The sequence below is a fragment of the Chanos chanos genome, chromosome 3 (genome assembly GCF_902362185.1).
Source record: "Chanos chanos chromosome 3, fChaCha1.1, whole genome shotgun sequence".
In the NCBI taxonomy this organism is placed as follows: domain Eukaryota; kingdom Metazoa; phylum Chordata; class Actinopteri; order Gonorynchiformes; family Chanidae; genus Chanos; species Chanos chanos.
In genome coordinates, this window is record NC_044497.1 from 3,593,717 (window position 1) to 3,620,000 (window position 26,284).

Sequence of the window (26,284 nt, forward strand, 5' to 3'; positions counted from 1 at the left end):
GCCCACTGAAAGCATATTTTCTTGTTGTTCTTTTCATTTTTGTCAGCGCTCTATACACACGTGTATAATTAGTTGGATATGTTTTTGTAGCTACCTATCATAGCCAACATGACCTGCCCCTACTTTACAGAGGCGCCATATTAGATTACTTCCACAAAGGTTTCAAAGACACACATAGCTTTGTTTATCTGTCAGTTCTGTAAACATGACTTTAACACCATCCTGGCTTTTGCCAGATGCACACAGCCACACCAAGCCTTTACTTGTGGAGCTCCAGATTGTTTGCAATCTTTCAGGAAATTCACTGCATGGAAGTCTCACATGTGTACAGACCATAAGGAATATCAGAGGTCCTGTAGAGGCTCAGGATTTCAGTTACCGGATTCAGTTATTTGTCACATTGAGGGTTATCGGTTTAAATGTCAGATCTTAAAAGGTCTCATTTTGCAGTTGAAGTGGCATCTACAACAGAGGTAGAGCGATTAGTTGCCCTTTCAGGGAACACAGCAAAACATTCTCTGTGAAATTGACATTTGCTTCTAGTGTGTCTAGAGTAGGGATGGGCACACACACACACACACACACACACACACACACACACATACACAAAAAAAGGCCACCAGAGGGCAACAAAGTCCCAAAACCATGACAGAGGTTAGTTTCCTACGACAGTGAAATTCAAACCAAGTCCAACTCCCATTCCTTCACTCACTCACAAACTATAGAGAACAAGAGAATATGAAACTAATCTGTACAATATTACCAAATAATCATGGTATTGAACCTGTCAGATAGCTGTAAACATGCTATAGTCCTTTTACATAACTTCTGGCCAGTTCTTAAGCTGTCAGTGAACCTAAGGCATTCACAATGGTAGGACAATTTTATTCAATGTCCCAGAAGTGCAGCAGATACGAGTAGGCTAATATTCATTTTTCTAAGCCCCTTATCCTAATTAGGATCTCGGGCGGAGCCTATCCCAGCGTTCATTGGACAAAAGGCGAGGAAGCACTTTGGACAGGTCGCCAGTGCACTGCAGGGCAGACACACAGACAAACACGCGCCTAGGGGAAATTTAGTATCTCCAATTCACCTGACTTACATGTCTTTGGACTGTGGGACAGAGCCCCCCGAGGAAAACCCACGCAGACACCGGGAGAACATGCAAACTCCACACACCCTCAAAGGGGCAGCAGCACCCCATTTCCAAATCAGATATAAAAAACTCAGACCCCCTGCTATCCTCCAGCTCCAGCTTTGGCTTAGCTCAGCTCCAGGGCATCAGTCAGTTGTAATGTAGCCTGTCCATTCCATCCTGCTCATCTCTGTGCAGAATCAGCCCAGTCTCACCACTCTGGAAGATCTGTGTCGCTGAAAAACCCTTCTGCTAATTTACAATTTAGTTATTTGGCAGACGCTTTTTACCAAAGCGACTCACAATCAGTGCATCAGTCAGAGTCAGATTTCTAATACCTTGTGAGCAAAGATCACAATAAGACCAAGCGTAAAATTGCCCCTTCGTATTGCGCCCCTGGAATACTATGACAAACGCAGATACAAGACAAAGGTTTTTTTTTTTTTTTTTTGTTTTTTTTTTTTTAGGAAAGGGAGGTTAGGCATTGGGGGACAGGTGGGTTCTAAAGAGGTGGGTTTTCAGTTTCCTGCGGAAGATAGTAAGAGATTCCGCAGTCTTGACTGCATGGGGGAGGTCATTCCACCACCTCGGGGTAACGGCAGAGAAGAGGCGTGGTCGGGAGGAGCGGCTGCCGGGTTCCCGAAGTGAGGGGACCGTCAGTTGTCCAGACGTCATAGTGACAAAAATGCTAATGACATAAAGTTCCACTCGCCTCTGACACTTGAACGGGGCTGGGCCTGCTTTTCTTCCTCCTCCTTTTCCTCTCTTTCCCCTGCTACCATTAGTGTGAGAACCTCCACTAGAACATCACACAGATCATTTATTTTGGTTAAGTGTGCCTCTGTGTGAGTAATAATTCATCTGCACGTAAATTTGTGGCATTCAGGTATATTTAAGATGGACAGTGACAATGATCTCGCTATCATTAGTAGTCAGTCTTCTTGTGTATAAACTTAGATGTCATCATACATGGAGTGAATGCGCCTTAGCTCCACCTAAATCTCACTGCATTCAACATTCCATTCATTCAGTATCGTTCTCTTTCACTGTTCTTACTGTCTACACAGAGAGAGACAAGTGTTCAAACTCCCAGCCCTCACAAATCTACTGGTGTAAAGGGCGGGCCAACAGAAGGGCACAGAGACAGGAGTGGCAGTGCAGAAATTTGCAGTTTATTGCTTGATGCATCCGTTCATCGTGGTGAGAGAAAAGAAATTAAACTTTGCAAATCGAAAGTGAAACCAAAATAAAGTCAAAACAAAATGATTCTTATACAACTAAAAAACAGTCTGCTCTGGCCTCCAGTGACGGAAGTCTACAAACAGCAGAAATTGGTTTAGCCTCAACGGAAAAAAAAATGAATAAGCCATGCTCGGGTACATCAGGACAAATGACAGAACCAAAAGACAGGAACAAAAGACAGCCTTAACACAGGGAGCTCCCACACATATATAGTTTGGTGACCCGCACCAAACAACAGACAGAGGTGGTGACAAACAACAGAGCATGGCTAATAAATAAATATTTAAGGTTATAATTAAACTAATAGATTCAAATGAAATTTACATAACCAGACATCGGTTATTTAACCAATAATCTTATTGAAGAAAACAAAACAAACACATTCAGAACATTCAGGAAACACGGGTTGATGTCTGGTCCCCTCAGATAATTAATGATGGTATGATCCTTCTCGCCTCTGGGAACCCAATAAAGAGCTCATGTTTCCGCACGTACCCCTTTCCACGACGGACCAATCTGGAGAGATGACTAGGCAGGTAACAATGATTAATGGTGAATAACGGAATCTTTCAGCAACCAAGTTTGTGCACTTAACCTGGAAACTGAAAGCAAATAAAAGGTTGTAGAGGACAAATGATAGTTTGTGTTATCTATTGCAGATTTGTGTGTATGTGATAACTGGGGTGGAAACTAAACTGTTGCAGTGGCCTATATGTGCGGCCATCATACACAGCCGTCACAACTGGTGAGAAGTACCTCCCATCCTCCCTCTGTGTGTGTGTGTGTGTGTGTGTGTGTGTGTGTGTGTGTGTGGAGGGGGGGCATTTGTAAAGGGACCTGAAAGTGAAACTTGTGGCAGGGTTGGAGAAATAGACCCATAAATTTCACAGTCATCGTGATGTTTTGTTCCTTTTTTTTCTCACATTACCATAACTGGCATTAGGTCCTGAGAGGACAGAAAATTGATGAGTCATTCATGCTAGATCCACCATCAGGCCAGAGTGGCACACTGTACTAAAACACATTTGTAAAGATCACATTTCTTAGTTGCTAGTGTTGGGCATTTGTGTTTGTTGGTTAAATAATAAAAAGATGCAGAGATGGTTGTTGGTAATTGTCTTCTTTATTGAGGCTCAGAGATGGTACAAATGAAGAAGAGGAGAGGAGAGGAGCTGATCCCTGCACAAGATGTTACTGTGACTGAGTCTTGATGTTACTGACTAAAGACAACAGTTTCTCGTGCAAAGATATACCCATGCTCCACAAGGCCTTTGACCTTATCTGCCATAGATAACAAATACCTTTAACCCATATCTGAGGAAAAAAACGACTGAAAAAAAAGTAGAAAACGACTGATTTCTGGCAGTCTGCTACGTGTGAATGTATCTGATGCCAGCAGAACTTTGTTATGCAGACCTGCAAACTCAGGCAAATGTCCAAATACAGCTGTTAGATGGAGGTTTTCATTAATCAGCTTGACCACAGTCATAAGCTTAAGGCTCGACCTTTCAAATGCTAATAACAGTCACTGGTCTGGGTGGAGCTGGATACTGAAGCTTTCCTCCCTTTCTCGCCGGAATTTTCTATCAGATAGCTTATATGTAATATATAGCCTATATTTTGATAACCACACAAACCTGTTAGGTGTTGCATGGTGTATGATACAACAGTGGTAGGCCCATAGCCTTTTTAATGCCATTGCACTCCCATACAACTAAATTAAGATGGACTCTCCGAATGAGCATACAAAAACACATAGGCTTGAAAACATTATAAAAACATAAAAAAGAAGTCTCCTAATGAAAGGCTCATTAATTAAATATTTGACGGTTATGCAACTGTCCTTCACTTGGGGTAAAAGTTATAGGATGACCAGATGCAAACTGACCAAATGTGGGACGAGTAGTAAGTTTGTGTGGGCCAGTGAGGGACATGTTACCAGTGCTGAGAGGTCACCTAAAACTTTGATATAATGTCTGTCTAACTGAATGAGAAACATTTGTATTCTGATTTTCGGCCCATAAACACCTTTGTCCACTAGTCGATTCCACAGCACACCAGTTAGGCCTATACTTTGTCCTCTAGTTGATTCCACAGCAGACCAGTAAGGCCATGAAAGATACAGGCGACAGCTTTTGCTATATGAAAGATATGATGAGCACAGTGCTGTTTGTCATCCCAAAGTCATACTAATTTTGCAACATAACATGTCTTTATTGATGGACATCCAATACGCACTGGCCATTACAGGCCCATCAAAGGCAACTGTCCTTAAGTAAAGCAGCAGGCATCATGCAGCTCAAGTCTTTCAAGTTATACTCCTAGCCAAATCCAACTACAACATAAGGCACAAAAAATATTATATAAAACAATTTTAGTGCAATTTCATGGTCAGAGGGAACAAAAGAACATTTTCTTTTCTTTGTGGCCATGATGTCACCTGGCAGCTTTTACCCTCATATCTGCTAAGTTTGGTTATTGTGACATAGCAGAGGAGATCACCGGCCCCTCGTCTGCACAGTTTGATTGACGGCCGTCACAGCCTCTTGATGACCACCCTCAGTGCTCCCTTCTTAGCCATTGGATGAAAGCCAGGCTTTTAGAAGAGCTTGGCTGTGTTGCATTTGTATGAGCCGGGTTGCTGCTTTTGAAGTAGTGCTATTAAATAGAGTAGAAACCATGTTGCAACAGCATAAGCAGCTCATGTGCCAGGCTGGTAAAAGAATGCATCCATGTGTCAGGGAAAACTTAGGACTCAGTTACAGACTCGCCAATGAATGAATAAGAGATGTTTATTGTGCCAGGCAACAGTCTTTCAACACACTTGACAGAAAGCGGAATCCAAAAAACAAGCAGGGGTCATACCAAAGAGCAGTCAGAGGCAGGCGAACAATCCAAAACAGAGGACAAAGGCAAATTAAAGGGACAGGCAGAAGGTTCAAAAACAGGTGCAGGGCAAGACAGGAAGACAGAGGAAGCAAAATCCAACAGGCAAAAAATAGTCAAAAAACAGGCAGAGGTCAAACACGGAAGGCAATCAGATAGCAGAAGGCTAGTACAACACACTGGGGAAAGCAGTACAAACTGACAAACAAAGGGTAGAACAGGCAGGGTTTAAATAGACAGACTAACACAACTTCAACGAGAGACAGGTGAGCACAATGACACAATAAGTGAGGGACAGGGCCAGAGCACATGGAAAACCAAAATAAACAAAAGCACATGACAAAAAACCAAAAACAAATGACAGCTAACAGCAGAAATGACCAGCAGGGCCACAACAGAGAAAACAGTTCATGCAGGAACCCTGACACCATGTGTTCTTATTTCTCACAATTAAAAACCAAATGACCAATGAAAATGTGTAAAAAAAAAAAAAAAAAAAAAAAAAATATATATATATATATATATATATATATATATATATATAAAGGTACTGATTACACCTCAAAACAACACCAATAATAACAATAATAGTAACAACAACAACAACAACAACAATACTACTACTACTAAGAATAATAATAATAAAATCATATTCTTTTCTCTGTAAGAAACATACTCTGTAATAATTTGCTGTACTATATCATTCACAATGTAACAATAAACAATAATCCCTTTTAACTCACTTTAAGTGCTATTTGGCTACAGAGATTTAAATTAACTATCATTTGGGATCTCCTTTAAATTACAGGCACATGACTCTCCAGTTTTGATTGAATCCATAATGATCTATCAAAGAAGTTCATAATGTTATTTCTTATGTTTCTGTGTGTGTTAACCCCCCTTATATCAAATTTCAAGCTATAAAAAAATACCAATGGTTTTCTCTCTCTTCTCTGTGGCATCTTTTCATTACAAACATATTGAGCTCGTTGGGAAAGAGAGACAAACCTTTCTCCATTAATCACTTCTCCCAAATGAATACTTTTGAGTGACTCATTGTTAAATTAGAGGAGGAAATGTTTCCCTGAGACAACTGTGGGATTCACTGAAGAAAAGTTGAATAAGATTGTTTTCTAAAGGGGGTCACATGTAGCTTTTATTTTGCATAGCATTTCAATGGGATAGAGGTGCTCAAACTCCTCAATTTATTACACAGAATTTATCCACATATGATAAATTATTTTTTTAATAGACTAATGTGCTTAACAACATAGATTACATTTGTCAACATAAAAGTAGAAAAATATATGGATATGAAGCATTTCTTGATGAGTTTAGCCAGTCTGTAAAGTGTGGTTATAGTTGACAGTTGTAGATTACTGACAGTTCCTGGGTGAGTTACCCAAAAGCATCATAACACTAAAAAGCATGACACACCTAATAAAAATCAGTTAATCCAGTAAAATATTTGTGCATAATAATATGAAAATAAGTTTTGTTTTAGTTATCCCATGTTGGTGCGCTTAATTTACATGTTACCATACCTCCTCAAATTTCCTGAAATCTTACAGGTGTAGCAGTGGAAACTTTGACTGTCATTCATTGTCTTTCAGCCTTTTCCTCTTGTCCTGACACTCATCTTTTAGTCAAGCGAATGCAGTTCGCCGCTTGTGCCAATGCATTAAAAAGGGAAAACTAATGTTGTCCTCTCCGATGGACTGGCGACCTGTCCAGGGTGTTTCCCCGCCTTTCACCCTATGAGCACTGGGATAGGCTCCAGCACCCCCGCGACCCTAATCAGGATAAGCAGCTTAGATAATGAGTGAGTGAGTGAGTGAATAATGTTGTGCTGATTTAGCAACATTCTGCATTTTGTTGTTAAGGTGAGAGTAAACAGCAATGCAGTTTAAGTTCTAATATAACAGGCTGGTCTGTGAAGGCTTTTTGGGCGACACTCATACAGTGGCACAAGACTTGACAAGTGTTACCCATTGGTAAAGTACATAGGCATCATTTACGCTGGGGACATGTCCCCACCACTTTTTGTCATGCCCCATTTCATCCCCACCACTTTTTATAGGCGCAAACACGCTGCACCTCTCGCTGTCCCCAGCACTTTTCAAAACAAAATGACGCCCATGGTAAAATACTTCTCTCTGAATTCATTGTACTATTGCCTGTAAATCTATAAGATTTTCATCATTTTCAGTAGACTCGCTTAAAATCGGCAGTGCCTTTGCCATGAACCATACAAAATGCATAGAGAGGCTGAGTGAATGTGGTATGGAGTGGGTACAGAAGGGCTGGTGTGTCATTGGAGACAGTGTAGAAGGCCAGATTACCATCAGCCCAGTCTAGATACACTCCTATTGTGTGAGAGGACTGAATGCAAGAAAATTTAGCTGATAGTTCCTGATTCTGACAGAAGTAGTACCCATCCTTTTCACAAAACAGACAAAAAAAATTCTTCATCCATACCAATATTGCTGAGTTTTATGTGTTCAATTTCAGATTTATATGTAACACCTACAGTGATCTCTTCTCCAATGCATTCCACTTCCCAGTAACAACGGTCAGTTAAGGGTTCTTTACAGAAGAGGAATGGAGTATGATCAGATTTCTGAAGGTAATCAGAATACAACTTTTTGCCAGAGTGCGCCCTCCTCAGCATTATTATATCCTGTCCTTCTGTTCTCTTTGTCAGTGTATCTGGTGGAAGTGATTTTGAGTAAGGTCTTTTGATTGGTGCAAGATTGTAAGAATCTGTAAACAGCAGTAAAGGCAAAGTTATAGCATAATAGAAAATTGACATACAGACTGAAGCTGACTGAAAATTACCACCCTGATGTGTTATATGTAAAATCAACTTGACAGTAGAGTGATACATTCTGTATTTTTTCAGCAATGTAAAATGTCAAAATAAAAAAAAAAAAAAAAAGACATAAAAATTAATAAAAAATCTGTTGTCTGCTACTGTTCCATCTGCCCACAATCATCTACTTCAAAACAGATATTAATGCACTTGTTTCTGAATTCACAGAACACACAGACACTTTCTCATCATCAAAATCTCACAGAATCAGACTTACATTTCTTCGGCCCTGATTGCATCCTACACTTTCCACAATGGTCCAGTCTGTTGGCAAAAAAGAATACACAGACTGAATAGAGGAGGAGAGTATAAACTGAAATGTATCAGTGAGAGAGTTTAACACACTTACGCCAGTTTCTCCAGTTTACAGTGTGAATCCTTCAAAAGAGCAAAGAGCGGATTTACTCCTGTGTCTCCTGGGTGATTGTAGCTCAGATCCAGTTCTCTCAGGTGCAGGGGGTTTGATGTCAGGGCTGAGGCCAGAGAGGCACAGCCTTCCTCTGTGATTAGACAGCCTGAAAGCCTGCAGAGACAATCAGACAACAACTCACCCTCTGAGACGTTCTGTGCATTTCTGGGAGATCTAACGATAGGATGACATTTAAAAAAGATTTATCAATTACAAACAATTTACCCATATTGAACATTACACAATTTTATATGTACCCAAGTTTTTCCAGTTTACAATGTGTATCCTTCAGTCCAGCAGAGAACAGCTTCACTCCTGAATCCTGCAGATCATTGTCCTTCAGCTCCAGTTCTCTCAATGGGGAGTGGGGACAACTCAGGACCAAGGCCAAATCTACACAGCTGCCCTCTGTGAGACTACACCATTTTAGCCTGTAGAGATATTCACCTTAGTGTAAACATGTGACTTGGTTTGTTTAGTTTACTTTGTAAGGCAATTAGATTTGGCTGTCCAGGATTTGGATATCCAGGATTATACTTCTACTCTGCTTACCCCAGTTTCCGTAGTTGACAGTTTGGATTTAACAGGGAAGAATAGAGCAACTTCCCCCCTGAATCTGTCAGGTTGTTTTAGCTGAGATCCAGCTCTCTCAGGCATGACTTCGCTGACATCAGAACTGAGGCCACAGCTTCACAGGATTCAGAGGAGAGATTACAGCCAACCAAACTGTAATAAAGAAATCAGAGATCTGCTCATTTTGACATATAGAGTGAAATCTCATTTGTTGACTTTCCTTGCTAGGAAACACTGTGCCGAATCAAGACAACATCAGTGTTATTACCTCACCTCAAATTAGATTTTACCCTGTTGTTGTAGCCATTTTGTGAATTAATAACTTTTGTTATGTAAATATATCTGAATGTTAATATTATTTATGCACTTATGCATCTGTGTTTGGTAAATGCAGATTGAGTGACGGTGGTTGGATACGATTTTTTTACCACTTTTGATTCACTTCATTTCACTTCATATTACAAATCTAAGTTAATTTCATTGATTTAAAGACTCGAAAGTGCGTTGAAAACAACTACCTGCTCATTCATTCCACGGTCTTAACTTGGAAATTTGAAAACATTGAAAGGCCAATACACCTATGAAAACCTCAATTAGAGGCATTTACTTGGTTAGTATTTTACTCTATTAAGTAAATAATCAAGATTTGCCCTATTGTAATTTAATCTCTGTGCACATGAAAGATCCTATTAAACTAAACAGTTTTGCTGTGATTGTGAGATTCCTTTTGAGGCCAGCAATATTTTGAGTGACAGCTTTCTACAAGAGCAACACACACACACACTCAAATATATGCACTATATATATATTGTCTCCAGTAGCCTGTTCATAGCACTTAATCTTTTATAACAAGGGATTTGGCCAAGTGTATTCAATGGCAGGAAGAACTGAGCACACACAGAGCTACAATAAACTTTGTGACCTATAAGTTGATAACATAATGTGATACACTTACTGCCTCAGATGCAGCCGTTCTGATCAATGATGGACAAGACTCGTATCTCAACATTCATTGGTCAAAAACCTTGTAACTCTATTTGAGTTTGATTTTGATAAAATATTGATATCGAATATAATGACACATGCAAGTATCTGACCATGTATAAAGGCACAACACCAACTTTGATGACATGGTGCTCACTTACTTACACAGGTCTTTTTCACCTCCTGAAAAGTAACGAATTTGGACATACAAGGTTTCCGCCCAGCAGCAGCGATATAGTTTAACGAATGTGGACACTCCATTATTAAAGTGAGTTGATGAACATTTTGGAGGGGGGAGAGGCAAATGCCCCCCTTGCCCCCCCATGTCGCTCATATATATATATATATATATATATATATATATATATATATATATATATATATATATTTTTTTTTTTATATATATATATATAAAAAAAATATATATATATATATATATATATATATATATTTTTTTTTTTTTTTCCCCTTTCCTTTCCTTTTCAAACCTCATATTGACAGTGCTAAACTGAGAAAATTCTGTTAACTTACCAAAAATCTTGCAGTTTTGCAATTTCAACCTTGTAATTTTAATTTTTAAAGTTTAATTTAATTTAAAGTGAATAACTCACCCTAGTTTCTGTAGTTGACAGTTTGGATTAATCAGTCCAATACAGAGCTGTTTCACTCCTGAATCTGTCAGGTTGTTGCAGCTGAGATCCACCTCTCTCAGGGGTGAGTTCACTGACAGGACAGCTGAGGCCACAGATTTACACGATTCAGACTGGAGATCACAGCAAGCCAGGCTGTAGGAAAAAATAATCAGAGATTTGCTAAGTTTTACACATATACAATAAAATCACATTTGTTAACTTTGCAAGAAAACGTGACACCGATTGTGGCTAGCCAGTCTGAGTACAGAATTTAGTTGTTTGTTATAGTCTTAACTTATTCAAATTCTTTTTTTGGTGCTTGTCATTAGCCTTTCTACAGATATAGTTGATGTCTCTAGTCTGAGATACCAAAGTAGCCAAACAATTCTAATTCCGTCTGTTAGTCCTTAATGTGATGCAGAAACAGTTGTGCCAGTCAGTAACTACACTGGTCATCTGGCAAACGCTGACACACTGTAGAGATGATATCATGATGAGGGCAATTTACAACAATTCCATTCTATACTGTTTTACGTAAACAATTAGAACACTGTGTGGAATGGAATAGGAAATGGAAAATGACATATTTTCATTGTCATTGCAATATGAACTGCTCTGATCGCAAAGGGCTACGTTTCAGAATGGTCAAGATTCATTCATTTATTCTACTCTGATGTTACCTGCCTACAAGTGTGTAGTGCATAAAGTTGTATGCATGGTGACATAATTAGAGGGGGAGGAGCAGAGAGGCAAAGAGCTGCAAAGAGAATTATTACCCCCTTTCAGATATAAAACCCAGAATATTCCAAGTCTAACCAGTAAAGCTGGTATCCCCTATGACACTTGCAGCCCAAATCCTGGAACACTGCTGGGTCCAACATGTTCCCATCCTCTGTCTCATTAAACTGATGGAACATTTAAGGGTAAAACTGTGTTTGTAACAGGTTTTTTTTGTCTGCTGTTAAATATAGGCTACTTGAAAAATAGTTTGAAATTATTTTGATTTCATTGTATAACAAACACTACCTGTTGTTTTCAGGGTCTCCATATGCAGCATATAGAATCAGAGACAGACTGAAATTGTACGGTGTAATCTTTAATTTATTGTATCTCATGTTACTATTGCAAATTCCAACAAAATTAGCGCATGCTGCATATTTTCCTTATATTTCGCAGTGCAAAAATAGATATAATTAATTGGAAAATTAATGATTAATTATGAATTAATCAATTAATAATTTATTAGTTATTTTTATTTTTAGCGCAATTAGCTGGTCCAGTCGGGATAACAGAAAACTGAATGCAACATGAGAATGTACTATTGCTCAGAAGAGATAAACTACTATGTTCTTCTGACCCACACCACAATGCAAGACTTTTGGACATTTGGAAAAGGAACCAAGGGTCTGAGTTTTAGTGACAGCAGTATTACTGTAACACCTATGTAGGGTTTGGTTCATTCTGCTTGCTCTAGTGGTGCAAAAACACAAAGCTTATGTAATCCTCTCCAAGGAATCAGCTCAATGGCTAGAGAGTCAAGGCCACAATTACACAGGATTCAGGCAAGAGATAATGGTCAGTTAATTCATTTGGAGAATTGAAAGTGAATGAACAGTAAACAATCAGAAAACAATTATAATAATTATGTAACAACCACTAATACAGAATGGCTGACCTGGCCTTCCTGCATGTCCTGAGTACTGGGAGCAGCCTCTGCTGACCTGCTGCTGATGTTTTGTACCTCTTCAGATCAAACTCATCCAGCACCTCCTCTGACATCAGTAACACATAGGCCAGAGCTGAACACTGGTGTGGTTCCATCTTTTTAAAACACAGCATTCCTGATCTGAAGGCAGTTTGGATTTCCTTCACTTGTGAATTGTCTTTGAGTTCACTTAGACAGTGGAACAGATTGATGACTCTCTCTGGTGATGATTCCTTCCTGACCTTCATTTTTATATACTCTTTTGTCTCTACAGTGGTATGTGCCTTCATTTTTGAACATTTTCCCATCATAAGGTCTTGTAGGAGAGTTTGGTTAGAGTCCACTGAGAGGCCGAAAAGAAAGCGGAGGAAAAGATCCAGATGTCCATTTTTACTCTGGAGGGCTTTATCCACTGCACTCTTGTACAGTTCAACCATTTCCAGTTGGTCCCCTTGAACTCTGGATCCCGGTATTTCAAAAACATTGCTGTTCTCATTCACACATGTGAAATGTGCATACACTGCAGCAAGATGCTCCTGAATGCTCAGATGTACAAAACAGAAAACCTTCTCCCTGTACAATCCCAGCTCCTCTCTAAAGATCTCTGTGCACACTGAAGAGTACTCTGAAGATTCACTCACATCAATGCCACACTCTCTCAGGTCCTCTTCATAGAATATCAGGTTACCTCTCTCTAGCTGTTGAAAAGCCAGTTTTCCTAATTTCATAATCATCTCTTTGTCTGATTTAGGCAGTTTCTTTTGGATATCGACTGTGGTTCCATGGTACTTCTTATTCTTCAGACTGATTTGAATGAGTAGGAAGTGTGTGTACATCTCAGTCAGAGTTTTAGGGATTTCACCAGCATTTTCATCACTCATCATGTTCTCAAGCACAGTGGCTGAAAGCCAACAGAAGACTGGTATGTGACACATGATGTGGAGGCTCCTTGTTGACTTGATGTGTGTGATGATTCTGTTGGCGAAGCTCTGATCACTGATCCTCTTCCTGAAATACTCCTCCTTCTGACAGTCATTGAACCCACAGATTTCTGTGACCCTGTGGACATTCTCAGGAGGGATCTGATTGGCTGCTGCTGGTCGGGAGGTTATCCAGAGGAGAGCAGAGGGAAGCAGATTCCCCTGGATGAGGTTTGTCAGCAGCACATCCACCGAGGTTGACTTTGTCACATCAGAACAAACCTCATTGTTCTGGAAATCTAGATGAAGCCGACACTCATCCAGACCATCACAAATGAAGAGCAACTTGCACTTTCTGTTACCAATTATTCTTTTACCACTCAGCTCTGGCACATAATTATGCATGAGCTGGATGAGACTGTAGTTCTCTTTTCTCAGATTAAGATCCCTGAAAGGTAGAGGGACTATGGCCACGATATCTTCATTGGCTTTTCCTTCAGTCCAGTCGAGAATGAACTTCTGTACAGAGACAGTCTTTCCAATTCCAGCTACACCCTTTGTCAGCACTGTTCTGATTTGTTTACTTTCCCCAGGAAGTGGTTGAAAAATGTCATTAAGTTTGATAAGACTCTCTTGAGAAGTTTGTCTCTTGGATGTCATCTCAATACGTCTAACCTCATGTTCATTATTGACCTCTCCACTTCCACCCACTGTGATGTGCAGATCTGTGTAGATCTCATTCAAAAAGGTCAGTTTTCCTTGTGGTAAAATTCCTTCAGCTATGTGTTGAATTTTCTCTTTCAAATTTGTTTTACAGACTTCTTTGACTTTGTTTAGATGTATATCTGCATAAATAAGAGAGTGAACACAAGGTTCATGAAAAGGTGATGTCATTACTTTACAGAACAGCACCGAAAGCCACAAAAACCTGTTCACAACTTTTCTACACATACACAATAAACATCTTTTGAGTTTATTTTGTTCTTTGCTAGTACTTGAATATCTGTGACATCTAGTCTCTCTGGGTTGTGTTTTATTCCAGACAGTGGATAAAATGATTGTCTTTTATACCAGTCTGGTAGCTTAACCAGTATGATACATGTACTATGATAAATCAACAAAGATAAATGAATTAAGGACAATATCACTATTCCGGTCTGTTCTTCTTGTACCTGATCTGCCCACCAGATCAGAGAAGGCATCTCCCTGTTGTGTCATCCACTCTCATAGTGACACACAAACACACTCCTCCCTTGTCCCCTGATGCAACTCACCTTATCCCCTAATTTGACAATAACTTTGTGTTGTGGTTGGATAAGATCAAAAACAATACTTCATCCATGTGCAGTAAGGTCTTCCCCAACCTCATGACATATTTCAGAACGCAGTAGTGAAAAATTCACACTTAAAAGATATATTATATCAATTTAAAGAGAGTGAGGTCTGGAATGATATTTTATAAATGGTTTTGGAAAATACTGCATACATGTCAAAGGCGGATCCCCAGAAACATTTCACTGCAAAAACTGAATTTGTAAATGTCAGCTCATTCTTACCAATATCTTGGAAATGTTGTGTGATCCTCAGGGCAGCCATTACTCCAAAACTATCCAGCATCTTCTCAACAACACTAGACACATCAAGATCCTCCCACTGACTCCCTAAGCATTCTGGGTAATCTTCATTCAGTCCTCTTTTAAAGTTTTTGAAATCTTCTGTTGTTATGTTTGTCAGAGACAGGGTGAGAAGGCTTGCAGTGTCTGGTACATTAGAGATCTACAACAGACAAAGAAGAGAGATTAGAGTGTCATATGATGCTCCTCTACTAAGAATGGAATGAAAATGTAAAGTGAACACTCACCTCTCTGTAGAGTTTACTGTGGCCGTTGTGTTCCTCCACTGCACAAACTTTACAGATGTGTGTCTGGTCAGTTTTACAGAACACCTCCAGAACTCTGTGGTGCTGCTGACAGAGTCTCTGCTCCAGGTCTCCAGTCACCTCCACCAGTGTGTGTCTCTGCAGTGCTGGTATTGTGCAGTGCTGCCTGACATGGTTCTCACAGAGGGAGGCAGGGCAGGTCAGACAGGACTTCACAGCTCTCAGCTTCACCCCAGTGCAGAAATCACAGACTATTTCTCCAGGTCTAGTGTAGCAGTGGTCTGGGTTAACAGGACTGAACTCTGCCTGCTGGACTTGAAGTATTTCAGACAAATCCCATTTACAGATGCACTGTCTGCAGTATCTGTGTCCACAGGGAATGGAGACTAGATCATTCAGCATCTCCTTACACATGTCACATTCTAAAAGATATTCCGTCAGGTCACTGTAGGGATACAAAGGAAAAAAAATACTGCTAATGAAATGGACTTTTCCTGGAGTTTGTCTCACAATCCTCTGCTGTTAGGTTACGGTAGTTGTGGTGTAAGGAAAGCCACTGACATACATGAGATGCTGGAGGGTGCTGCCTGACCAGATATTTTGGTCTCTTTAAGGAAAGAACTGATGTGCTCTCGTGAGAGAGAGAAGCTTGGAAACTGTTTGAAGGCTTTGGCTGCAGACTTATATGACCTCCATATTGCTCCATATTGTCTCCATTTTGTCTCCATACTCCCTTCAATAATCCCCTCTTCAAGAATGTTTTTTGTTTCTCTGAAGTCGTTTCTTTCGATGTTTTGCTAACTCATCGAATAATCACCACCACAACTGTAATGTGAGGATACAGCTTGGGCTTGCCGAGGCACACAAACGAACATAACAGTGTCTTGGAACAGAATGTAGAGATGCCACCCATATTCTGCAGGTTTGGCCGTGCTGTTCTCTGAGCATCTCTTTAGTTAAAATATTAACACACATCAGTAAACTTACTTTCACCCCCTATGCAACATGTAAGGTGGTATCAGGTAAAGGATTGGTTTTAACCTGCTTACTGTAGTTCAGGCAAATGAGTGATTGTCTCTCAATATGTGTGTCTATATATGTAGTGTACATGTATACAATGTACACAATGTTCATTTTTTGTTGTTTTTGTCTATATTTATTACATATTTTGTTACCAATATTGTGTGGACACCAGTAAGAATTGCCCACACTTTAGGATAAGCTAGTGAGGATCCTAATAAATATAAAAGTAAAAATGGTTGATCAGTTGTAAAACTTCAAACAGTTTGTTGCAAAAGCAAATTTATCCTTAACCATCCTCTCTAGCTTTTCAACAGGGCTCTTGCATTCCTGGTTAAAGTACAGTGATGCTGTCACAGAGGTGATGTTACGTGCGGCGCATTTGTGTGTGTTTGCGTCTTGTTGCATCTTGTGTCTTGTTTTTCTCTCTCTCTCTCTCTCTCTCTCTCTCTCTCTCTCTCTTCCCTCTCCTGTCACCTGACGCAAGGATCCAGCGGTGGCGCGAACAGCTGCCACTCCCCACCTGGCCTGGTGTTGCGTCCCACCTCCGTGTTCCCAGCCAGCCAACCAAAGACGGAGCGCCCCTCCGTTTTGCGTTCGCTCGTGTGCTCTCGTGTTATTATTGCTAGCTGTGTATCGTGTTTGACTTTTGCTATTGTTTGACTACGGTTTTGGATTACGGATTGGCTTTGGTTGTTTTCGACTGGTGTGGGGAGAGGAACAGGTAAGAAGGGGATCCCCGCGCTAGGACTTAACTGTGTATAGGGGTTAGGTTAGAGGCGGTTGCCACTACTGTATGTTCTGTTTTGATAGTCAGTGAGTGTAGTTAGGTTTGTTTTGGCTCTGCCACCTTTTTGCTTTTTGTAGTTAAGTGTGTGTTTTCCCGTAGGCAGTGAGGGTGGTTTCTGTTATATTTCGTTCATTCCTTTGGCACCGTCTATAGTTCTCTCCCCTCTCCGTGTTCGTGTGTAAATATTTCTGTATATATATATTCTTGTAAATATTCCTTTGTCACTTTGTAAATATCTTTAATACATTGCACTTTTCTTGTTGTACATTGCTCCCGCGTCCGTGTGTTTTTCCCCTCGCATCGTCCCAATCCAACACTGGTGGTGGGTTTCTTTATGCTACGTCCCTGCTTCATACCCCTACATCTAACTCACCATCTGGGACGTAACAGGTGAGGAGAGGCAAGAGTGGATAAATAGTTAACATTTGTTCATATGTCTTGGGGTAGATCCTCAGGCATTGTGATATGTTGGTCAGGTATGCACAACTTGGTTTAAATGTAGCAATGACTATTTTTTGCTTTTGTTGTGTGTATTGTGTGCATTTCTGTGTGTTTTTCAGACACTCCACAAACCTTTTAACTCCAATACATTGCTCTTGGCTGAAGTTGATTGGTTTATTCATTGAGCAGTCACTCTTAATAGACAGACAGGATAGTGTAGGAGACTCTGATCTCAGCTGTTCGTCTCTGTGAATGTAGCATACAGGCAAATCTGTCTCATTCTTCTATTTTGCTACTTTCTCTCTTTCACACTCTGTCACACACACAGACACACACATACACACGCACACACACACACACGCACACACACACACACACACACACACACACACACACACAGACCTTCACATGGTCGTCCGAACTCTCACCCTCACTCTCACCAGAGAGCATGAACAGTACAGTATAACACATACATTTAACTTTAACAACACAGAGTATAATACATGCACACACTCTTCATCTTCTACAGCAGGCAAATAAAAGTTTGAGCTTGTCTTATAACTTAAAACAAAACAAAATCCAGTCCAGGAAGGCCATAGTCCTGCTGTTTTTCTTGTCGACCAACTAAATACAATCTCTGATTGGTTGGAGAGCATGCACACCTGTTTTCAAGGTGAAAATCAAAAGGTAACTAAGAAACTAACTAACTAACAAAAACCGGCAGAAACCTGGCCCTCTAGGATCAGGTTTTGCCACATGACTTAAAAAGTTCTTTTCTAAGCATGTTTTTCATGCACAGTCCTGACCTTTTGTCTCCCGAACTGGTGTCTTGGCTGAAGTCAGCTGGTTTTACCATTGAACTGTCACTCTTTACCGACAGACAGGAGGATGTAGGAGACTCTGACCTCATCTGTTCATCCCTGTGAATGTAATATACAGAGAAATCTCATTCTTGAATTCCTGAATGAACCACACACATATACATAAATGCAAGTCTGGTACACTGTAATTGTGTTTGCAGCATTAAAAAAATGTGGGTATGTGTGTCCTCATTATTATCTTGTGAAATATAAGTTGTATTAGAAATCGGGAAAGTTCATATATTCAGTATCATTAGGCGCTTTCGCACCGAACAGTTCTAGGGTCTAATTCGATAGGAACTACCCCCTGTGGAGCTTCCCCTAGAACTACATTCGTTCTAGGGCCTTTTTTCTGTTTGCTTTCGCACCGCCAGTAGGAACGCTGAAGTGACGTAAGCCGGCCGACGGTATAGCAGCTAAGAGCTGTTGTTTATGACTAACCAGGATAGCTGCACATTTTGAAGTACAAATTTAATGACTTTTAAGACCTTTTAAATACCTCCAAAAGGAAAAAAAGAACCATTACTGCGGCAAAAGAAATCGACAAACTAGACTACAGTATACGCAATGAGTTTTATTGAATTTGAATGACAGAAATATTGATTGCACATTAGATAACCTATAACTGCCTTCTCATTAACGAAAATAAAATTGTATGGCGATAGACCCAGTCCAATGGAGAAAATAATTTCCCAATGCATTTATGCATTTACCACCGCAGTAGCAGTGAATGACTTGATGGGCATTGTACTTTTCGGGTGCTAGCATAGGGCTTGTGCCTGACCCTTGCTCGCGGCATCGTGTTTTTTTCCCCTTTTTCCCCGCCGCAGCCCTAAAATCGTAAGCTGGATAAACACACTCTTATTTTAGGTTAAAATGCAGATCACAGTCACACAAGCGGACACACAAGCACCTACCGAAGCGGAGTGTACGCTACCTCTTCAATGTACAAATATACATTGGACGTTGCAAAATGGTCATTGTTGGGGGATATAAAATACCGGTAAAATAAAACATAAAAACCATGTGCCCCCTCCTACAATTCCAGACATTTTGAGACATGAATATCAAAAGCTAAATGAAATACGTTCTAAGACTTTATATTTTGCACGGATCTTTAAAAATGGCGGTTGCAATCATTGTATACCTGCGTCTGGACCAATGGCTGTACTCCTACGTCACAAGGTTCCTATTGTGCTGCAAAAGTACCTACCCTGGAGTAGGGGCTAAAAAATCCCCTCAAAACGGCGTTCTTAGAACTAAAATCGTTCTATGTTCCTGCGGTGCGAACACGCCAAAAAGGGGGTACTTTCTCCAACAGTTCTAAGAACTATGAAAAGTTCCTCCGGTGCGAAAGCGCCTATTAAACCCAATTTTATTTTCCTGACTTTTTATACCTCTAGATATGGTTCAGACAAATTTTGTAACCATGTTTGGGCTTCTATATCTATTCAACCATTCTATCCAGCATAAAACAAATTAGATTTTGAGTCTACTTGAAATTTCAAACCAGCATTCCAAATTTCAGATCTCTGGTGGCACGTGTAGCCGAGTTACTAAGCTCTAAAGTTCACAAAAATGTCTGTAACTAAAAAAAAAAAAGCTTACTTTAAAGGTAGTTTCCACAAGTACTAAATCAATTCTAAACAGAAAAGTTTTGGGAGTAGGAAGCTATAATGTCATGTCAGAGTGTATTCTTCAAGACAAAAAATTATCAGGCAATTCTGAGATGGTGTGGTGGATGCCTGTAGTTCAAATGACATGGGATGACCCAGGACAGTTCTTGTACTCAGTACCATTTACTCCATAATAGTATATAAATGAATATTACAGATCAGCCCACAGTATTTTTAGGCCTTGCCGTGCAGACAATTTGTCTCATCAGTTAATCTCCAATGTGTTGATATATTGCCAAAAAGGTTTTAAACTTGCTAATGCAATATGAAAAATATATGCATGTCATAAGCAGATTTCTTTTAATAATGTATAAACTCACATCTGCAGCACTTTGTTTAGATTTGAAATCTAAAAATAACCATAATTTCATTTTAGGTAGTTTTATTTCATTTACAAAGACAAGTTGTGTTCTCACCTTTCATAGTCTTTACATCGCTGTGGTGAAGTCATCTCTGAATCCGAGACCTCTTCCTCACACTTTGCAGGGACATTCATTTCTGGGCCAGACATCCCCTCTTTCTAATCCTACAGAGAGACGTATTTCAGAGGCAGTGGATCCCTCAGGTTACAGAGCACGAATAGCCGTTAAAGAAAAGACATCTCTTTCAGTGCCTTTACTGTCCTTCAAGGCATGGGTATGAAAAATTCCCTTAGTCTCCAACACAGCGTACACAAATCACCCAGACTCATCCATCCCAGAAAGCCTGGGATCACTCATACTAACCATAAAACTGACATATGAAGAGAGAATGTCTGAAAAACAGACGTGTCACAGTCATTCGTGACATGTCTGGTCGTTATACCCAAAGCCTTTCCACTTCCACTTACAAATGGCGTGATGAGGTTTCTCAGAACACACAGTGCTACAGAGCAGTGGGAACCAAAACCTGCACAGAAAACAGGTCAGAATAGCGTGCATCATAAACAAACAACAAGTTCACACTATACAGTTTGCGTTCTCACCAGATGTGGTCCAGAGGTTAGAAAACCAGGCTTGTGATTGAAGAGTTGCTGGTTCGATTCCCAGCTGTGTGCCCTTGGGTAAGGCACTTAACTACCGCTCCTGTGTCTGGTGTATGTGTTCACTACTGGTGTGTTGGCTGGGTTAAATGCAGAGGACAAACTCACAGCTTGGTGATCATGGAGGTTTACATATGCTGTAAAGAAAGGCATTAGAGGGGAACCTAACTACTGTCCCAACATATCAAACAAAAGAAAAGCAGAAAAAGGATTTTGCACACATTATACATTTCACTTGTGGCAACTGGTATCAGGCCCCAGATACTAAGGAAGTGAACTTCATAACTTAATCTGAAACTCAGGATCATGTGCCTTAGTAGAACCGAGACTGCAGCTCAAAGACTTCCTTCTCTTAATTGCACACAAAACTCTGCAACCTTCACCACATTTCAGCACATGTCCTGCAAATAACAGCATCAGTGTCATGTGACATTTACACAAATGTTCTTTCTGTAAAGTGCTTTCTCGAAATCGGACTTCTTCAGAGCAATGCTGCGTTAGGGGTTTATGTTACCAAAATTAGGTGCTGTGCATGTGTCTTGAGCAATTAATCTATGTTTTAGGTATATTTATCGAAATGTCTAAGAATGCATGAAAGACTTGAGTGATGGAAACATCCTCTCCCTCTGCACCTCACCATGCTCATCACTAAGAGATTTGGAATTGACAAGATGCACAAATATAAATCTGACACCCATTGTTTCCAGTGCATCAAAATGATAACACCGTCATTCTTCACTAGCAGAGGTACTGTGGAATGTGGATATATAATATAATTGCTAAATTGCTCTGCAGTGTCCTGTGCAGAACTTTGAACATCCTCTCTCTTCTCATTGGAATATACTGACCGTCAGATTTTCCCAGACTACCAGCCAGTACCACTGTTTCTCAGTGGTCCACCTGCTTCTGGCTACCATACTCTCCCAGTTTGTGTCTTAGATTGTCTGATGGAGACAGACTGCATCACGAGCCTCACAGACATCATATGATAAACACACATAACTCATTATAAATTTCCTTTTCAAGTCCCATTGCAGCGAGTGCATGTACCGTAATATTTTTTTCCAGTCTAAGATAATACACCCGATATCCCAGTGAAAAGATGTAAAATGGTTCAACTGATGACAGTTGGTTCAGTATTTCATTACTGAATAATTAATTAAACAACCATGTATCTGTAAAGCAAATGACAGTCTTTGTAGATGTAAAAGCCTGTGGCTGGTCGCTGTGTCACTGATATCACTCTGGATTCACTATTTCAACACGGACACAGGGTGGTCCAAACAGTACAGTATAGGTGACTGTGTCAATGCCTATGTGCTCAAAAGTGCCACTTTGGTTATATTTAATGCAACAGCATCATAAGGAATAGAGGACGCTGTCTAAAATAATGAATTTCATATATTACACACACACACACACACACACACACACACATATATATATATATATATATATATATATCGCCCCATTCAATGTGTTTCGACCTCCACTATTCCTAAGGCACTTAAGAAACAAACAAACAAACAAACAAAAAAACAGCTGTTTTGGAGCAGTCATAGTTTACACTCACAGGGCTAAAGCGCCCCCTTGTGACTTGAATGGGGACTTGAAATTGAGGATGAAACAACTGCTGTGTGTCTGATTTGAATTGATCCACCATATAATGCGTTTGCTATGCATGATACACTGTAATATAGACAACTTAAAATAGCAGTCAATTCATTACAAAGGATTTAGGTAAAGCTTAAGATAATGCTAATTGTTGGAACCAGCCAGATGCAATAAACGGCTGTTATGACAGGATCTATGTGTCTTTTTACAGATTCTCACTAAGGTAAAGTGTTTATGGCTAACTGAAGATGCTTTACAAGATGGAGTGCAACACACAGTGCTTCATGCATTGAATTATTTATAAAGCAACTTTAACAAAACAGCTGTTTGTTTAAGGTACTAAGTCATAGACCAAACCTAGAGCATTAAAGATACTGTCATAGACTTTCATAATCATTAAACTTTTTCAGTAATTCTCAAATAGTTCATTATCTACATCTTCAGTTTTTTTCAAATGTTATGGAATATATTGAGGATTACAAATCATGTTGTACATGTCTTAGCTAATAGTGATTTTGACACTGAAAAATACAACTGCTTTTGTACTTTTGGAGCTATTGCCTGTGATACGTCCGAGCTGTTCCCAGTCTGTAGTTTGTTCTTTATGAAGTTTTGTATTTTGATTATGGAGATGGCGCTATAATTCAGTTTTGAATGTCTACCCAAATCTGTCCGTACGTTAGTTATGGGCTCTCAGCACTGGGTTTACAAAATTGCAAACGGTTTGATGGTCATGACCATGCTCTACAGGAGCCCTATAAACTCTTTAGAAATAGCATTGGTGTTACAATCACCGGAGGAACCCGAATTGCAGAACACAGACTCAACATGGAATACTAATGCAGAGTTAGTTTACTGTAAATTTAGCAAATGGGAAAAAAAAAATGGAGGAGGCGGCAGAAACAGCGAGCGCGAGGGAGCAGACGGCTGGAGATCGGGCAGAGCAGGTGAGCGGAGGCAGGCTGTGATCGTGGCTGGAGGGGAGGCTGGCAGATGAAAGTCAGGCAGGATGAACCGACAAGCACGGAGGGGTGATCCTGAACACGTGGAGACAACGGTTAGCGTTACAACAAACACGAGAGAGCACGTTGAATTCACAATTGAATTCAATGCTAAAGCAATGAACTAGCGGTGAATTGGGTGAAAAAACAGGGTAGAAATATCGTTGGAGTGATGAGGAGATGAACTGCAGGTGTGGAGGCTGAATAGTCAGCCTGAGAGGGGGGGTAACGACACACCCACAAACACACAACACCGAGAGATAAAAAACACCAGGGGGTGAACACAAGACACGAGGAAAAGGGAAAAACACTGGTAACATGAGGAAATAACGAAAACACGGCCGAAACCATAACAGCTGGCTCCTCTTTTCACAAACCAGACACAGCGGGCAGTAGGCACTCCCTTGGCTAAAAAAAAAAAAAAGAAAAAAATTAACACGGGCTTCTCTCTCACTCACTCATTATCTGAGCCGCTTATCCTGATTAGGGTCGCGGGGAGTGCTGGAGCCTATCCCAGCGCTCATAGGGCGAAAGGCAGGGAAACACCCTGGACAGGTCGCCAATCCATCGCAGTAACACGGGCTTCTGTGAAATTAAATTCCATTGTGCCACAGAGCCAGGCAGAACCAAAATCTTAATCACAGTTTTACCGTGAAGTGGTATTGTACATGGTATTGTATTGTACAATATTCTGGAACCCTCTGAGCAGTGTTTGATAACTGAAGATAAATGAATGGGAATTATAAATAGAAATACATTTATTGGAATATATTTATATATCACATATCTCTGGTTAAATATCAAATGGCTGTCTTTTTTTTTTTTTTTACAAATTTTGTTGGTCAATCTGGCATACTAAAAATGTACATTTCAGGATTTGTTTGTATTTTCTTTTGAAGGTCCAGTTAAGGTTTCTCTTATGGGCTCAGCTTTTCACACCTAACTCAATTCCTGAGGTGGGATCAGTGAGTATGACTCTCACAGCAGGAAGTGTTAAAGCACTTCGGCTGAAATCAGGAACTTATGAGGAAACTTCTAAAACTGCTGCCACAGTACTGACCTCTGGGGAAAAAAGAATGACAGCAATTCTTTGAAGGATATAATTGTTTTGAACTGTTTCATCATCAATGCGTTAACAGTGGTTATGCTTAATATATTTTATTTGACAGACTCATCGTTAATGTTCTCAGATATATCTTCACGTTGAGGAGCACATTTCTTTCTGTTAAAAATGCAATATTAAATGAATATGTAATGTTTATTTCTGTCGTAAGATATTACAAAATATTGTTTAGTGCAAAATAAATAAATAAATAAATAAATAAATAATAATAAAAACAATAGAAAAAGCAATGATTTTTACATGATTTTACTTTAACAAACACCATTTAGGATTTTTGCAGGTTAATAAAGTGTGTGGACACAGAAACTCCCCTTGAAGATTAGCTAACAGACACTGTGTGAAACTTTAGGAGCTCACTGTCCCAGCACATCCTCTTGAATGGTCTAAAATGTAAATGCAGTGATTTTTTAAAACACACTTTTCAATTCATCAACACATCACGGAAAATGTCATGTTGTGTCTTTGAAATTAGCACACCATAAATCCTGGTATTCTGTTTCCTAGTTTACTGATTAAAATATAACGAAAGCAGAACTGAAATCAGAATCTCTGAGAAAATCAGTGGAGCTGACAGAAGACTCTAAGAATTGTTGAACTGAGTATGAGACCATGCAAACACACACACACACACACACACACACACACACACACACAAAACATGCAAATATGAATGCCTACTTTATCTTACATGTGTCTAGACTATGAAGTGAACGATGGAAGGAATCGGCCAGCTTTGGGGGTAAAGAGAGGTCTAGGTTTGACTGTGTAAGTATTTTTTTAAAGAACAGAATGCAGCTGAGGGAAGACTGATGTGTTGTATCAAGAGCTCCTGAATGTATTTTGTAAGAAACAGAGACTTGGCCCTGAGAGTAACCCTGGGTGTGTGAGCAACATATAGGCAGAAACAGGAACTGAGAGAAATCAGCAATTTAGCCAGTCCCAACCCCACCCCTGCCAACTTCTGCACCAGATTCATATAATGCCCCCCACCCCCCCACCCCCCACACACACACACACACACACACACACATATAAAGACGCCCATATGTTTTCCGTTGTCACTCACCGTCTCTAATTGGGACAGTTACTTCAGCATGTTCTGCTCAGTCTGGATTCTCGTTTCTTGTCTTGTGGCTTTCGAAGGTAAAAAAAATGATTAAGTGATCATAGTGTGATATTCATGTTGGTCAATGTGAGAGTTGTCTTCTGTATGTAGACTGATTTTTCAAAATTCCATCCATTTGCTGTCTGCTGCTGCTGTTTCTGTTATCTGCTGGTTATTTAAGATATTTGCCTGTCTTTGGCTTGAATGGGATGAATTCTGCTATGAATACACTCAGAACCAATCTGAGAGGTCATTGAAACAATCACTGGTTCATGTACAAAATGTTACAGCTAACAGGTTTGTCTTGTCTGTTTACATGCATTGAATCATTTGAACTGCAGAAACAGTAATACTTCATTTACAACCAGTACAATTACAGCATTATGCCAGTGAGTC

At 39.9% G+C, this 26,284-nt stretch overlaps 2 protein-coding genes across 2 annotated transcripts in view; one reads left to right on the top strand and one right to left on the bottom strand.

Annotated features, from left to right (window-relative positions):
* Positions 1-7,468: 7,468 nt before the first annotated feature.
* On the bottom strand, positions 7,469-20,535 carry LOC115806366 (NACHT, LRR and PYD domains-containing protein 3-like). The gene is given in 11 exon segments (XM_030767038.1): positions 7,469-7,702; positions 8,339-8,399; positions 8,485-8,658; positions 8,802-8,975; positions 9,097-9,270; positions 10,713-10,886; positions 12,409-14,203; positions 14,915-15,134; positions 15,220-15,682; positions 18,295-18,408; positions 20,441-20,535. Coding segments are annotated over 11 exon segments (3,678 nt in total).
* Positions 20,536-23,543: 3,008 nt separating this feature from the next.
* Positions 23,544-26,284, top strand: part of LOC115806367 (xaa-Pro aminopeptidase 2-like) — a 29,451-nt gene continuing 26,710 nt past the window's right edge. Inside the window, exon 1 of the mRNA XM_030767039.1 lies at positions 23,544-23,606. Within this exon, the coding sequence (XP_030622899.1) occupies positions 23,544-23,606 (63 nt within the window). The remainder of the gene's footprint in view (positions 23,607-26,284) is intronic.